The sequence below is a fragment of the Anopheles coustani genome, chromosome 3 (assembly GCF_943734705.1).
Source record: "Anopheles coustani chromosome 3, idAnoCousDA_361_x.2, whole genome shotgun sequence".
NCBI lineage: Eukaryota > Metazoa > Arthropoda > Insecta > Diptera > Culicidae > Anopheles > Anopheles coustani.
Window position 1 is genome coordinate 11,987,480 of NC_071288.1, and position 16,918 is coordinate 12,004,397.

A 16,918-nucleotide genomic window follows, 5' to 3' on the forward strand; every position below is an offset into this window, starting at 1 on the left:
ACCAAAATGGCATAAACCGCTCCTTTTTTGGCGAACAGTAAAAAGTTACTCGTGCTCCGCAAGAGCACAGCATCCGAATGCAATGGCAACGAGTTACACGAGCCACGTTACAGAAACACATTTCGATTTGCTTGTTTTTCCCCATTTCGCCGTGCTCTTATCAACCTCGCGGCGGCATGGCTTCGGACGCTTCGGGGGATTTGATTTCTGTAAGTAAAACACCATCAATATTCATAACATTATCGAACCGTCGATCTCTTCGCCGCTCGTCAAACGGGCTGAAGATAATGCAGCATGTCTATCGGACGCTTCAGCAGCGCTTTTTTCGATTGCTCCTCGGGAAATGTGTTTGCGTCAAACTTAGCGATCGGAAAAACTTCGCCACCGAAAAACAAAAACCGAAGTGGAGAGGATAAAAATTGGATAAAGCCAACTCGGAGATGCCTGTCGCTCACCGAAACGGCCACCGATTTCTCGACGATCCCGGGCGGGGAGAAAATAAATAAAAGTGCCAATGGTGACATGAAAGTGCCCACCCGCCCAACGTTTGGGTGAGAGTGATAGCAGTACGTATACATTTCACCCACGGTATGGGTGACGCTAACTTGAAACTCGTTTACTTCGGCGATCAAATCACATTTCACATTCGATCCGGCGCCGGTGCTGGGATGATTCCAACTTTTCCCAGCCAGTCCGAGGGCGGAACAGTTTTCAATTTAATTTCGTACGTACACAAACAGCGGGTGGAAACTTTAACGTCCACAGTACACCAATGCGGGCGGAGAACTATGGCCTACGGGGGCTAACATCAGTTACAACAGCAAGGACCGGAAGAAAATGAACCTGCATGACTCGGCTTTGGTGCAATGTGCAAACAGTATCATGATCAACGCTATAGTTACGAACTCAAAAGAAAAAGTATTCCTTCGTAGTTGCTTTTTAATCCATGTACTAAGCGAACAGGAAGGCTTTGGGTAACTTATCGCATCTTTAATAAACCGCCGTGACGCAGATAACTCCTACCATACCTAAACTGGTTATGAAGGGAAACGAACTCCGGCTTGAAAATCTCTCTTTATCACACAGCAAGTACTTACCGATCGAACGATATGGCGACGAGCGTGAACACGGACGAGGCGACCGACATGTTCGCCATGAAGTTGTTTATCGTGCAGTACACCGAACCGAACGGCCAGTCCGAGTTGAGCATGAAGATGAAGTTAAACGAGCAGTTCAGCGACGACATCAGCAGATCGGCCACGCTCAGGTTCAGCAGGAAGTAGTTCGTCACGGTTCGCATTCGCCGGTGGGCTGTAAGAAAGCGATTGGGAGCTATGATGCAAAACAGTGGCTTCAGAGGGACACGACAACGATAAATGTCTGTTAAAACTAAATAAGAAAGTGACAGGAACAAGTTACTCCCGAAATTTGTTGAAGATAAACGAAACTGTACCAAAAACTAGAAAACTTTTTTTTCGTTGAGGAAAAACGAAACTATACCAGTAGCAATGTGAAGTTGAGAAGGACATGTCCCAACGGTACGCGTAGAAACGGATGTCCTCTAAAACAAAATATATAAAATAACCCTTGGCCCTTAAATACAAATATCAAACAGTTTTTCAAGACCATAATCGAACAAAAAAAAAGAAACTGAAAAACAGAAACGTTTCGTTTCCAGCACCGGCGTTTTGCTTTTAACGGAATTATTTTAGATCTGGTGATGTTTTCAGGCAAAACTGGAACACATGCACTTCAATATTAAACTGCAGCGGTGGAGGCTTGTTTGTTCGTGGAAAAATCCAACCAGTATATGGTGCCGTATGCATTTTGTGAAAGCAAACATGTGCCGCATAGTCGGGTCAAAAAAGAAAAACGAGGAATTTTAGGCAGAAATGCGTCTGACCATCAGTTATGATGAGTGCAATATATTCACCATCATCGCACCGTACGCCTTCGTTGAACTTTTGTCCAGCAGCAGCAGCAGCAGCTTTTGTGCACCGTTTATTCAACGGTAAAAGGTAGCAGAAAATCCTCGCTTTTGTTTTACATTTATTTCCGGGAAATATGCTTACCAAGGATGTCGAGCACAACATAGTTGCCCTTGCGCGTTTTGCATCCTGCGGTGCGATGCGTAGAACGTGCTACCTCGGGGTGCCAATAAATTAAATAAACCACGCAGCGAACCAACGCCAACACAACTCTGCTGGTTCTTTGATCTGTGATCTCTTGTACAGATTCATTTTTTGGTTTCCGCTTCTCGTCATATGGTCAGCGCTCACGTTTGCTGGTGTTATGTTAGCCTTATTTTATGATGGCCACACGGATGAGAGGGTTTTATGGGGCTACAATGCTGGCGAACGGATAGCGGGAGCTATTAACGAAGCACAATACAAACTTCAGCGAATGAGGTAGAGAAGACGAACTGTCTCGACGGATGATATTGTTTGATTGCGTAGTCAGTAAGCTACATCAAAGCTAAACCCTATCTACAATCACTGCGATTCAGGTTTGACCTTGTAGTTCCATGGAAATTCGAAGGAATGCGAATGTGCAGAATAAATATTTGTTGCTTTCTGCATTCTAACATTCCAGCGATGAAAAACATTTGAATAAGAATTTTTTGCTACTATCTACTCGTATAGTTTAAAGTTTATAAAATTAAAATTAAATTTGGACACAATAAAAAGCCATTTGGAATGACCTACCGAAGGTCGCCTGATCCGTTATCTGTAAACGGCATCAACGTCTGCCTTTGGCATTTGACTTGTTTTTTTTTATGACTACCAACATTCACCATGCGGAGCGAAAACTCTTCCTTAACGAACCGAAAATTCCACAACTTCCTGGCGCACCTTCCTGGCTCGGAACAGGTCGGACAAAATGGCGAAGCTTCGTTAGACGCTATCTATCGTCAATCAAAATTTGACACGAGTTTATCATACTTTTGGCGTGGCTTTCTTTTCTTTATACGCTTGCAACCTCCAACTGTCAGACAGGTGGAATGATTGCTTCAGCACAGGCGGCAAATAATGGAAAGCAGTGGTTTGAAAACTGATTGAATTTGTAGGAAAATTGATTGAGTTTGGAAAGATAGGCAGCACGGCTGGATGATAGATCATGCTTAACGTTATGCTGTTGTACAGGGGGGAGTGAGATGCGGCTGCAATAAATAATCTTTTCTCAATCTTGTTATACTTTACATGATTCTAAACATTTCCTATCAATGTATATAAACAGTTCAATTCACTGATTTCCGCGGACATAAACCCCTCTCAAACGGGTTTGTTTTGCGAAGGTTATTTACCTTTGTTTTCGTTATTTACTTTTTTTCTGAATACCGTTGCGCGTTAAGCGACTAATTAAGAAAGTCATCACCTTCCAAAAATCCTCCTTACGAAAACAAGGGGCCCGAAGTATGCCTCCGGACAATTAAGATTGATGGTTTCGTTATCCTTCGTCAACTTTGCGCCCCGTGAGCATGCGATACGATGCGCCTTATTTCCTCGCGCTGCCAGTGTGTTGATTACAATAATCCAATTTAATACTCCTGCCAGCGCCAGAAAAAACGAAGCTTACAATCAACCAAAATGGTGTAAGAGGCCCTTTTTGTCGGAGGAAAATTAAGATGCAAATCATCACCCTACTAATCGATTGACAGCTTAAATTAATAGTAGAATGTAAAATAGGTTCCTTAAAGGTGTTTCTTATTCAACTTGCGCAAGCTAATATTTAAGAATTTGGTTACCCTACAGTTATTGAATTCAGCTAGAAAGTATTTACAGTAGTTTAATCTTTCTATACAAAAGCATTCTTTCATCAGTTGATCTATGGAATATTTTGTTGTATATCTCCCATGTCCCGTATCGTTTAACGATAGAATAATTTTCAAAGAAAATTTCTATTCTAAAAGTTTCCCTCTACTCGTGAAGTAAAACGGCGATAGCAACTTCAAAGAGGTAGTTTTTCAACCTATCTATCCTTAAGCTAGCTACCCTCGGACGGATCATCTTTGGACTAAATTATATTTGTTTTATCAGGAGACATCCACACAAACGTCCCCATATTTTCTTACCTGTCCCTGACAGGGTTGACCCTTAAGTTCGTCTTGGCGAGCGCTTTGAAACGATGCTACTATACGCTACTAGATTATAGACTGTCCGTAATTTCGACCGAACCGATAGCAAGGCTTGCTTTCAGTAAACTTTTGCCATCCCAATATCCCTGACCGGAAGCTCACCCGGGAAGGGTGGACCGAATCATTGATGTTGAAGGAGTTGGTCCGCAACCCAAGTCAATTATGTGTGAAATGGAAATTGTTTCAATTTTCCAACATTTTCCTTCATGAACCTTTATTAGGGATGAGCAGATGAGGTTTTTTTATATCTATGTAAAACGGTGATCAGGACATTGTTTTTTTTATCGTACTTTCAACATAAAAATATCCCTAAAACCTAACGTAACAAACTGCAAAAGGAAATGTAACAGAACGTTCCACATGGGAACGTGGTTGTCTTTAAATCCAACAAAATGGCAAACTCCGAATGCATCATTAGCATGCATGAGTGTCGAATAAATTTCACCAGCAATTGGAGAAATTTGGTAGTGCTGATGCCGGCACAGTGTAAACCGAAACCACATTTCACGCAACTTGATAAATCGCTTTGCTCCAGCGCCTATCGCGATCGCTTTTCCTCCCTTTTCCCAAAGGAGCAAGGGCTCGTTACGTAAAACCACATTACCGCAGCATAGGAACACACGCACCGTTCGACCCACTTCCGATTGTCACCCGATAGAGACATTAACTATGCATTTGCACGGTCAGCGAGTAATTATGTATCGATTATATTCAATTTGACCCATTATCTCCGATCTGCAGTTGACATTCGGCCGCCAAACCCAATTAAACGGAGCGCAACCTATGTGGAACAGATGGGTGGGTGAGAAGGAGGGAGGGAAGGAAGGGGGGCGCTAACAACGACCGCGACAGAGCGAGCACTTCGAAGCATTCGATTCGCTTCAGTTGCGTTAAATAATGGTTTATCTCTTTTATCGTGAGGCGCAAGGCCGGCAAAAAGGGATAATGTCACGGGCTAGTTAGGTATCTAAAAAAATAATAGATTGGCCGGGAAACTAACGAATAAAAAGTATATAACTTATGTTTGGAAGAGCCCAATCTTCAAATAATAGTTTTTCAGGCCTAGAAGCAATGAGGTAAAGTAACAAAATAAAACTAGGTTTCATCGGCGATAAGAGAAAAACTCCCCAAGATAATTAACCCAAAATGTAATGTAAATTAAACATGCCTCCCTATACGCTACATGTATTGAAGCGTGTTTTTTATAAGTCGTTGCCGTATACCTTCAAAACCAAGATCCAATCAATCAAGCAATAGCAACATCCATGATTGTTGCTATGTCACGATTCCCCGAAAATATGTTTCACCAGACCATTTAGTTGTTTTTAGTTGAGTAGATGGTTTCGATCGGCGATTCTGTATAGCAATGCTTTGCTATGTTTTTTGGTCTATTTGGTCAGTTAAACCGGCCTTTTGTCGCAAAGAACGGAATGATAAAAGCATTTTTCCTTCTCCCTGTCGCTTCGGCATCTGTTACACATTGCACACTACAGCACAGTCCGTGGCCGGAACAAGGCTTCCACATAATGTTTTAACCTTTCGCAGTGAGAAACAAAATATTAAATTAGCTATGGTACAGCGGACACAAAGTGTCGCACCACATCACTTATATTCACTCCACGATTAAGCGAAAGAATCGTGTTAAAAGCTGTTTTGATAACGCTGTTAAACTTGTTGAACTCAATAGAAATCCTATTTTAGATTATGCTTCTTAAAGAGAGCACTAGCGTTCCTCATTTTTTCATGAAGAATTGTTGAAATTAGTCATTTGTTTTATAAAATCTAAAACTGCTTCCATACGTGCTGTTCAAGCAGAGTGTTAATGGAAGTCATTATCAACCACTCTATTACATTGCAAATTTCATCCTAACAAGGAACTGATTCCTCCAAAGTATCCCATTTGGAGGGTTCCTTAAAAAATGGAGCCCTAATCTAAACCTATTAAACACGAAACATATAACATTGCAGCAGAGATTTGCGCACAGCGCCGGCATGGAACAGTTTGCGGTCCCACTGGAAAATATTACCCGCAGCAGGGCCAGCCTCCAGTTGATTAGATTGATGCCGTCTAATTACTTGTCCATCCAAACGCGACAGACGCAATTAATACTCCCGATAAGACGCCACGCGGACATCCACGACGAAATCCACTTACCGAGCACGATCCACAGGACGATACAGTTGCCGGTGATGGCCACCAGCAGCATCGCGCCAAACACCACGCCCCAGGCGGTCTTCAGCTGCCAGGGCAGCTCGTACGGGCTTTTGGTGGTCGGGAACAGACACTCCGTGATGAACTCCCTGCGAACGAACGAGAAGGAGAAAGCGTATTGAGCAAGGCGAATTCTTACTTCCACCGCCCAGAACGCCTTGGTGTGGGTGTGTTGTGGGCGTGCGATTTTGGAAGAACAAATTTCGGATAAAATTCGACCAGCACCGGCGAGCCTGCGGGGAAATTAATCATCACTTTGCACCATCCGGGAGACAGGTTTGTCGTCGGCGTTTGAGCGTCGACGGCCTTGAATGCAGCGCAAGGACGCTACAATGGTTCGGAATGGCGATGTTGTGGCAGGCCGCAATCACTCCGATTACATCCCAAAGACTTTGGTGAACAGGCGCGATTCGTTTTACGATTTGTCTTGCTCAGCCGAGACACGTGACACGTTGGCGGTTCCGCAAAGCGAATGGGGACGGTTCCCAAAGACCGAAAAGCTGGGCTGAAATTCGACATCAACACGAAGTACGCTATGTTTGCCGTGTTCAGGCCCGGGAGCTCTGGAGCAACCCATGTGCAACCACGTCCGAGCCCGATGACGCAGCACAATTAATTTCCGTTCAGGGCGGCTTTGCGTGCCTTAAGTTATACACGGCCGATAGGTACGCGAACCGATCGATAGTATTAATAAAATCAACCAAACACAATCCAAGGATAGCGATACGCACGGAACCGTCGGTAAAGCTGGGATTTTCTTCGCTCGCAACTCACCTCTGAGTACGCGTTTTTGAGGAGATTTTGTTTGCCTCAAACTTTTCAAAATAGGCTCTTTGCAGGGGCTTAGGACGTCCTAAGGTGAAATCTATTTTCTCAATTATGCTCGTAAGCACAGCACGTGTTGTGATGCAATGGAAGGAGAAAAAGGCACCTGCCTACCTTTACGCAAGACGATAAGGTACGAAATTTGATACATTTGCTTTTAGACTGCTGGTTTCAGTGTCGATAACTGGAAGATTTAAATCAAGGAGAGAATTGAAGCAAAAGAAAAATCACTTAAAATGATTTCAGCGAAAGCAAGCACGATGGATGATTTTATTCAAATTAAATAGAAGGACTGTAGTGACGGCGGTAATTGAAAAATATCAACAGTGACATTTGAATTAATTGTGTGTGAAGCGATGAGAAGTATCAAAATCTATTAAAAATCAATCAAGAAATTGCAAACAACAGAATGTATCACCAGTGGTGGATTTAACGGTGAGCGGACTGAGCGGCCGCGGGGGCCCCGTGCTCGCAACAACCACGTTCGTAAAATTTATACTTTAACAAATTTTATATTGAGTTAATCGATTTTCTTTAATGACCGACAAGTAATAAATTGTAACCGGTCAGGAATGGATAAGTTTACCGCATCCTACAAAAATTAGTGCAAAGAACTATAACGAAATAATGAAAGGAAGGTTTGGTTAATAATTCGAGTTGAAGAGCAACAAAAAAAAATGTTTTAAAGTTTGTTAATTGGAAACAAACATATATTTGCAAGATTGTAAAACAACAAGATTTTCAAATATATCAAGGATAGAATTAAAATAATGCGTTGAAAAACTTAAACAGTTTCAATGCAAGCAATGAGTTTTTGACATATCCTGTTAGATGTTGCCATACATTTGAAAAAGCTGCATACCATTTTTTAAAGTAGGCATTACTTCCAAATATAGGGAAGGTTATACACAAACGAAGCCCTACACACAACAGAATGCTTTTATATTATTTCAATGTCAGTTATCAGGCCATTCCCGATACATTAGTTTGCAATCCTATTGGAAAACCAAATTCGATACGGTATTCCTCCGTTTTCCTCTGCATTGGAAGCGGTAAGTTATTCAATAAATTTGGATGCGAAGGAAAATATCAATAATCGTTAAAGAATTTTTCCCCGAATCACCCGCTCACGGGCTGTGTGTGTGTGGTGTGGGAAAGGTAGGGTTCAATTGAATTACATTCACATCCACGCAGCTCATCGATCGCCTACATTCTGGCCTGAGTCGAAACCGTAAGCATTTTTTTTTTTTTCAATATGTCAGACTCTTTTTTCTGTTCTTTGAAACGAATGTTAATCGAAATAATACCGCAAAATTCCAGCTAGGAAATATGCTATCGAGAAAAAGTGATTGTTAGAAGCAAATAGAAGCCTTTAAAACTCGTTGGCTGCATGAAACCGAAGAGCGTAGTTAGATGATGTTTCAGGACAAAAAACAAACGAACTAAACAGCGTTGTGACGTTTCGATACATTTTGAATGTTAACGACAGGATGAGTACATTTGGAGACTCCATGCGCTCTCTATAGACAAAGTTCGGTACACCGCAAACATCCCACGGGGGTAGCTTTCTTGTCGGTAAATTTACATATGTCAGGGTTTTCAACGAACCCCTCGGTGAGGATGGTTTGGTACGCAGCGGAACGCACCACTTGTTACAATTAGTCAGCGAAGGCTCCGGTCGCTCAACAGAGCTGATCTGCATAATGCATGCTCTTCGGCATGACTTTTCCTGAACGCCACAACGGTCGAACCATCCATTTGCCTCCTGGGAGCACGTGTTTACTGCACTAACTCGACCAACGGTCCCGGCGTTTACCATTCCCGGACGAGCAGCCAACACAATCGTTTCTCCTGTATCGATCGACCGGAACGGTAAGCGATGGAGGCGCCCGGTAGAAACTGTCAAACGATCGAACCTTGAGTGTTCCATTCGAGCATGGGTCGAACGTTAAACATACGCTGAACCATGGCCACTTACTTTGTTTGTTTTACACAATGGCCGTCCGTTGGCCGATACGAGGCGCTACAATTGTCTTCACCCAGTTGTTGGACTTACTTTTGCACACGGATACTCCATTTTCAACAGGCTGGTGCATTCAACCCACTCTGTGGGACGAAGGTGACCGCTCAGGTGCACCAAAGTCAACGTAACGAACCGTTAATCCTTTGAACTGCCCGCCGTTTGTAGTTTCGAAGCTGTTTCCGAAGCGATACATTTTATGTGTGTGTGTGTATATGTTCATTAAGTCGGCTGAAGTTTCGAACGCAACGACTTGGAATCAAAGACTCTCGACAAATAGGCGAAACATAGAAACGTTTTCACGCTTTTGCACTTAACAAATTGAGCGGTTGTGGGAAAATGAGCACAGCAATTGACACAAAGCAGGAGCCTTTTCAAATGCGTTCGCCTCTCGGGTGGAATGTTTCTTCAAACAACTCAGCAAGCTGTAGTCAGCGTCGATTTGCAGCCCTCGGGTCGGAGTTTATGGAAAGGACAAAACATGTTTCTTATGTCGACTACACCGAAAACCGCTCCACCGTTTCGGCGCAACACACGATTCGCACGTTCCAGCTCAACCGGAAAACAATAACAGCTAATACGGCGAACGTGGGACAAGAAACCGTCTCGACAGCCGTTCCGCGCCCCCGTAACATGCCGAACTTCGAAGCATGCGGTCCAAACTTGACGAAACAGTCGCCAAACCCAAATTGCCCTCACGCAGGGACATGACAGTTGGTTTCGTCGTTTCTCACTGCCTCTGTATACATAATTGATCACTGCCTACTTGTTTGCTTTCATTTTGCCGACCGCATTCCGGTGAGTGTTTTTTCGCCCGAAACACATTTCTTGCCCAAGAACGCGTGAACCGTAACTTGGCGGAAGAAAAGAAAATCGTTTCAGTCAACGCTACCTGAACCGGCAGCGAACAGATTCGATAGCATTGCGAGCAGACGATGTCCAAAAAAGCGATCGAACGGAAAGCCCTACGCCGGGGAAACGAGAAATAACTTGTCACCCTGGGGTCCTTTTTGCCCTTGGTTCATTGTAAAAACGTGAGCGGACTCTTTTATGTTGTGCGATTGGAACGTGAGCAAACTGTGCGGAATGGATCCCCATCGTCGCCATAACTCACGCAACCAGCTTTTTGGACCGGTGCTTAATTGAGAAAACTACCGCCGAACGTGTTTACGGCGGAGAAATATGGATAGAAATATTAATCACGACATAAATAGCGTTAGCACCGGCACAAAAGGAATGCTGCAGTGGCGATTTTCAGATGGAACAGAAACGCGTGCTTGCTTTTGCTTTATTTGTACACTTAATTTAATAACTTAAAGACGATCGTGGAAGAACAAGTTGAACGACTTCACCCATTAAAAGATACGCCAATAACATTTGTTCCTTACGCTGTGTGAAAAGCAAAAGAACAGTTTTTTCTTTTCAAGCAACTGTTGAAGAATTGCCATAAATACGAATGGTACTTCAGGAAAACATGACGTTACATGTTGTAAAATAAAGATCGAGTGTTAGAAAACACGTCCCGACGAAGGGATATTCTAAATTCTGATTTGCTGATATAATGGTGGCGACTAAAGCGTGAACTAAAGGCTGTTGATTAATATCGAATTTTGTGGGCGCGAGCAATTACTGAACTCGTGCGACGACGAAGTACGGAATGCTGATGAGCTCGACTCGATGCGGCCTTTTCGAGGGCGGAGTTGATGTTTGTTTGGCATGAAAGTGTCCTGCAAGCGTTCCGTTGCTGCCACCGGGCGCTTATGGAAGTAACATTAGACAAACATTGCGCCGAGGGTGGATTCCGGACGAGTAAACAATTTAGCATAATTTCAACCGTTGTTCGGTAAATTTGCAATAAATTATTCAGCGTCAATATCCACACCCCCGCTCCCGCCACACGCTCGATCGTGGTCAGGCCGGGTGACCACCGGTTCCGCTTTTTTCCCACACCCCGCGACCCCGGTTGACATACCTGAGCGTCAGCAGATCGCCCGACTTCGGCACGTAGCCACGACTTTTGGTAATCATCTCGCCCAGCACGTCGAGGATTTCCGTTCGATTCAGCTCGCTGATCACGGTCGTATTGTAGTCCGTTGACCAGGGAAACCGCTGAATGGTCGCCTGGGTGCAATTTATCAGCAGCTCCATCTCGACGGACTCACTCATGTTGATGGCGTTGTGCTTGCTGTCGGTCGGACTTGCTCCCGAAGCGCTACCCGAGCGCACTCACGCTGCAAAACTTCCGGAACACACAAGGGGACACTCCCTCTCACACAAACACACACACACACACACCAACAAACAAACCTTAGCACACGGGCCGTGGCAGGGACCGGACCGACACCAAGCTTTTCCGAAGCATGTGTTCAGCGGCACAGGTTGACCGCTCCGGGGGACAAATCACATCACCGGAACGTTGTTTTCCACCAGCTTTTACTCCACTTTAGGCGAAGAGAAAAGATACACCACGTACCGATTTTACGGCGAGGTTCAAACCGCACCCGTTTGGCATTGCACGCACGAACCCACCACACGACGCACACTCGCGCGCACACGGGCACACTCTTTAGCTGTCACAGTCGACTAAGACCCGACGACACTCGGCTGAAACGAGAAATACTTTTCGAATTGCATTATCTCCGCGGCGTGTCGAAAGCACTGCACGAAAGCACTTGGACACTATCTCAACCGAACGCTGCGCACGTCAGCATGTTTCCACCAACACACAATATCGTATCGTTTTTCGCGGAAAACTTTCCACCCAGCCAGCAGCTACTCTGTCAATGATCGCACTCTAACTCGGAAGGCTACTGAACGCTAACACTAACCGCTGGCACTGGTAGGGGAAAGGAGTACGGTATTGTGAGGCAATATGCACCCTTTCAGCGAAAAACACTAACGTCTTTCAGTTCGTTCAAGACACGTTGCTCAACAATTTCACATTTTGGTTCACAAGCATCTGTTCTGTTATCATTGTCATGAAAAAGCTCAAACGGAGACTATTTAGGTTTTCAACATGACTCTTGTCATCGCGTCTTTGAAAATTGAGGACATATTGGTCCGAACTTCTAGAGGTAGAATTGAACTAGGAATATTTTTATAATTATTTTTTTTTAACATCCATAATTCCAAAACATAATTGGCCATCTTAATAAAAAAATTAAAACTAAAATTAAATTTACCTCCAACTAATTCGCTTTGTCTAAAATTCACGTATTGTGTGAATTAATTTCAGTGTTCGTTTAAAAATATGTTTCGGTACTTCTTGAGTTAATGTTCGATTTCTATGTCTAATTGGAGCACCTAGTACGACATAAAACATGGCGACGAAATTGTAATTTTTGTATTTACATTGAATTGTAAAGTCAAATTGTTTATTTCCTTTACTCCATGAAACATTGACGCAAAGCCGTAAAACTTACTCAGCATGTATTTAAGAAACAAGATAAAGCACATATTCTATTTCTTTCTGATTATTTTAAAATTACATAATTCAGCAAAAAACATTAAGGTCTACTAAGCTACGTCTCATCGTACCGGGAAGGATCGTGTTGACACTCCAGAGCGTATGTCACCACATAAGTTAAATAATGCCAGAGGTCTTTCGCTCTATCCACATTAGTCAACCGTTACGTCTTCCAAAGAGAGGTTTGTTTTGGTCCTTGCCTTTTCGATCTTCGAAAGACGGTTCCCCTCTTTCAGCTCGGAATCAATCGATGGTCCGGCGAAGCAACAACACCGGGACAACAATGGCAGAGGAAAAGAAAAGCCCACACCCCCTCCATTTCCCTTCAACGTTCGATTCTGCCGTCCTGCGTTTCCTTGTCATACAGCTCCTTTTTGATAACGAGGCGAGGCACGTTTGATACGAGTAAATATCAATGTTTGCGTGTGTGGTTCGATTGAAAGCTTATCCCTGGATCTTGTTGCAAAACGTTCAACTACAAAAATCATATCATATAGGAAGCTCGAACAGCAAGCTTCCTTACTCTTTCTCTCTCCTTTTTACTATAATTGCCCACGAGAAAAGGCTGCAAAATAAGGATTGCCTATGTTGTAGTTGATGAGCAAAGGGACACTAGCTTCAAATGGATAATTGGTCATTAAATAGCTCCCAGGAGTAAGATGTGAGCATGTGTGTGTATTTCGATTTGGTCCGCCGTTTGCCCCAGCCGCTTTCCCGCATGACTACCGTGCCCCAGCGTTCGTTTGTTGCTAGCTGCCAGCTTCCCAATAATTGTATCAAGGCGTCGAGGTTGTTAGACGTATTTTTTAAACAATTTCGTACGCTTTAAGTACTTCCTCGGAAGCACTCATCCGCTCGAGCGACTCACCCAATCATGATGGTGGCTGGTCGCTTCCAGTTGTGCTTAATAAAAGTAAAATCAAATAACGACATAACGATGGTGGAAAGCTACTTAACTTAGTTTGACATTCATTACGAAATTCGCCGAAATAGAACGAATTATCAATACTGTAGCGCGCACTCTCGCATATGTCGTTTTTTTTCTAGCAATTTTAACATCCAATAGTTTTGTTGCACACATTTCCTAAAATGAGATTGTCAAAAGAAGCATAGTCACACGAACCAAGTAACTAGAAAAAAAAATAAAATTGTCTAAGTAAAGTAAGTATAGGAAATATAACACAGAAGCCATAATTCGCACATTTTGCTTCACTAAAGAACGCTCTTTTAACCATTCCCGATTATTCATACCGAATTTACGGGTAAACAAAGTGTGAGCTATAACCACCAACAAACATTTCGGCTCGGGTACTTGTGCCTACACCGCTTGCGCTTAGGTTTCGAAACTTTCCCCATTTCGCACTGCCGATTGTTTGCCTACTACGCACTCACGTGGCACTCGCGGAAACGCTCACAATGAATCCGCCAATGTTTACCGTGACATCGGTATATAACGTATTCCTGATCCCAGCGGCACAGCCCGCGTTAGTGGAGGCGTCATTTTCCTCCCAAACCGAATGCACCGCGGGCGAACTTTTGGTAAGTAAACAACAGCAGGGGGTGTCGGTGTTTTCTCGATAAAAAAAAACCCGTCCTCGTGACGAAACCATTTGCGAACCATGAATGCTTCAATGGTATTCGAGCTAACCACTAAAAGACTCCGTTACCGCAGGTGAGCCTATAGGCATGGCCAAACCTTACGACCCGATTTGTTGAACGATCACTGCTCGAGCACGTGAAAAATCGAACAACGCTTCCGTATGCTAATAGGATGAAACGGTAGGAAAAAAAAACGAACACGACACCCGGAAAAGGGACTTTCCGACCTAGTCGGGTGGTTCATAGCGTCACCCAATTTATTTACCAACGAAGCACCTCGGCCCCCGGGATGGGATCTGGGTCGTAAATATAAAGGGTCCCGGTGATGATAGTGAACGTAAACCCATCGGCATGATTGAGCTCGCCGATAAGTGGCATCGGTGCTGTGCGATCCAAGGAAGGAATCACGCACGTGTAACCGTAGAGGTCCAGCTTCGAAGCGCCCGATGGTATTGATTTATGGGTACTGTTTGCCCACATCTTGACGGAGCGTTATTTTCCCCATTTTCTAAACGGTTCACTCGAGAAACTCGGCACCGCGTCCGCAATCGTTTGTTTGAGAAGCAACGGTACGGGCACTTAATTTTTATGACCCTCGGAAAGCTTAGGACCTTCGCCTCCACACGCGGTTCGGAAGAAGGTAGAGGCCGGCTCTTCTTGGTCATATTTTTATGCGTTTAACGCAGCGCAAGGTTGTGCCAACTTTAATCGCAAATATCACCTCCCTCCCGGTGCTCGCCCGCCTTCGTCCGGTGACGCTTCCCAGCAACCGTGGGGTTTTTTGTTGTTTAATCACATTTTATCAACCAACTCCATCCCGTACGGGGGCACGGGGTGACGGTGGGTGGTTGCGGGCAGCAAAACTTCAGACTCCAGCAAGTCTTAACCCGCAACGCCTTAATGCACCGGCGGTTTTCATGGCCTGTGCTGCGCCGCCCGCGATAAGAAAGAAGACGGTTGAAGAAACTTTATTTAACGCACTTTATGATGTGTTTTTTCATCTTCATTTTCTTTATTTATTTCATTCGGCTGATGCCAGTGACACAAACACCCGTCCAACCCGCGTGATACACTCATCGATGCTCGGTTTATGCTGCTACCAACGGGTCATCCTAGCCGATGGGTGGGAGGAGGAGGGGGTAATGAAATTTAGTTGTTATGCGACTGATGTAAAACTCAATTATTTATCCTTTTTCTTTTTTTTTTCTCCCCCACCATCATTCCTCGCTCCCACCCCGGCCATGTAAATAGTACCGAGCCGGGTAAAGGTACTGTGGGAAAATTTTCCTTTCGGTTAATGTGTTTATCTTTTCCAGCCGGTTGATAAACTTCGCAAGGGTCCTCCCAAAATGGTGAGGGATATCTTTTACCTGCACCTGCGAACGGCTAGAGGTAGAATACTTTCCCTCGAGGTGGTGTCCAATTTTGGTAGAAAGAAGAAAAAATAAAAGAACACGTACTTGCAAACAAGTTGATTCGTTCGTTAGCAGCAAACCAAATTAGCATAGAATATCAAATAACCGGTTTTTTTTTTTTTGAAACTCAGCTGCACACGACGCTGAACTTTTCAAACGACTTATTTCATATTTTCCAGCCAGCCCGTTATCGGATTGGGATGAAATATCAAGTTTGTTTCTTTGCATTTTTTTTTCTTTTCTTTCTCACCCTCACCGCAAGGCTTTCGGAAGATTAAAATCTACAAAATGCTCCCCGGAAAAAAAACAACCCCTCCTCCAGCTGACAACCACAAACAGCAACTAAAAGGAAAAGAAGGGGCTATTTTACCATGCAGCCTGTTCCTGCTAGTCAAGCTTATTTGCACGCCGCAAGGGACGGCTGGACGCGCTATCAAAAATTCACGATCGAAAAATATGCATCATAAAATCAAACCCATCAGCTAGCGGCACCGTAACGGTTCCCTTCGCTCCGGAATCGGTGCGAAATCCTCAAACATCAATCAAATCCGCTTGTATCCGACCATCCGCCCGACTTCATGGTAGAAGGGAGAGGGAAGTGTTGATGTGCCGAAAGCATATCCCTGTTTGCGGCCGCAATCAGTTTGCACCGACCGACCCCAGTTACGGTTTGCAAACACACACACACTTTTTTAACGACGCTAGGGCTCCGGAGAGCGGTGAAGAAGAGGGTACATCGGATGGCGTAACGAATATAAATACAAATCTCCGACAGACGTGCATAAAGACATTTTCACAGCCTTTTCAACGGGAAAACCCCATCGGCAGTTGCAGGCAGCTGCGCTGCCCACCGGAGCTCGAAATCGATCGAGCCGGCCAGTCGGAACGCTTATCTTCCGTGAGGTTTGGTTTTCGGTCGGTAAACAAGATTTTTGGTCATAAAGAAAGAAAAACACCAGCTCGTACCTCTTCCAGCCGAACGACCAATCGTTTTCATGTTTATGAGTTAGTCGGAAAAGCGAAGCACGGGTTGGGTGTTGACAAAAGGCGTAAAGGATCAAAAGAAAAAGAACGAGGCCACCATCGGACATGACTCGTCCGAGTTTCCAGCTGGCTGGAGCAGGCCTTCGCAGACATTCACGACGATCCGGCGAGATATGATCCGGATTCGCCGCGCATCACGTCACATGTTGGTTCGGTTGCATGGGAAATGCAAAAATGGAATCAAAAACCAAAACCATCATGG

General features: G+C 44.2%; 2 protein-coding genes across 2 annotated transcripts in view; one reads left to right on the plus strand and one right to left on the minus strand.

The window, feature by feature from the left end:
* Positions 1 to 11,358, minus strand: part of LOC131260226 (tachykinin-like peptides receptor 86C) — a 47,796-nt gene extending 36,438 nt beyond the window's left edge. The window contains exons 1-3 of the mRNA XM_058261920.1: positions 11,165 to 11,358; positions 6,291 to 6,436; positions 1,098 to 1,311 (exon numbers count right to left, since the gene is read on the minus strand). Coding sequence (XP_058117903.1) covers positions 1,098 to 1,311; positions 6,291 to 6,436; positions 11,165 to 11,358 — 554 coding nt within the window. The remainder of the gene's footprint in view (positions 1 to 1,097; positions 1,312 to 6,290; positions 6,437 to 11,164) is intronic.
* Positions 1 to 16,918, plus strand: part of LOC131260251 (mediator of RNA polymerase II transcription subunit 7) — a 137,690-nt gene that overhangs the window by 113,473 nt on the left and 7,299 nt on the right. The gene's annotated exons all lie outside the window — the stretch shown is intronic.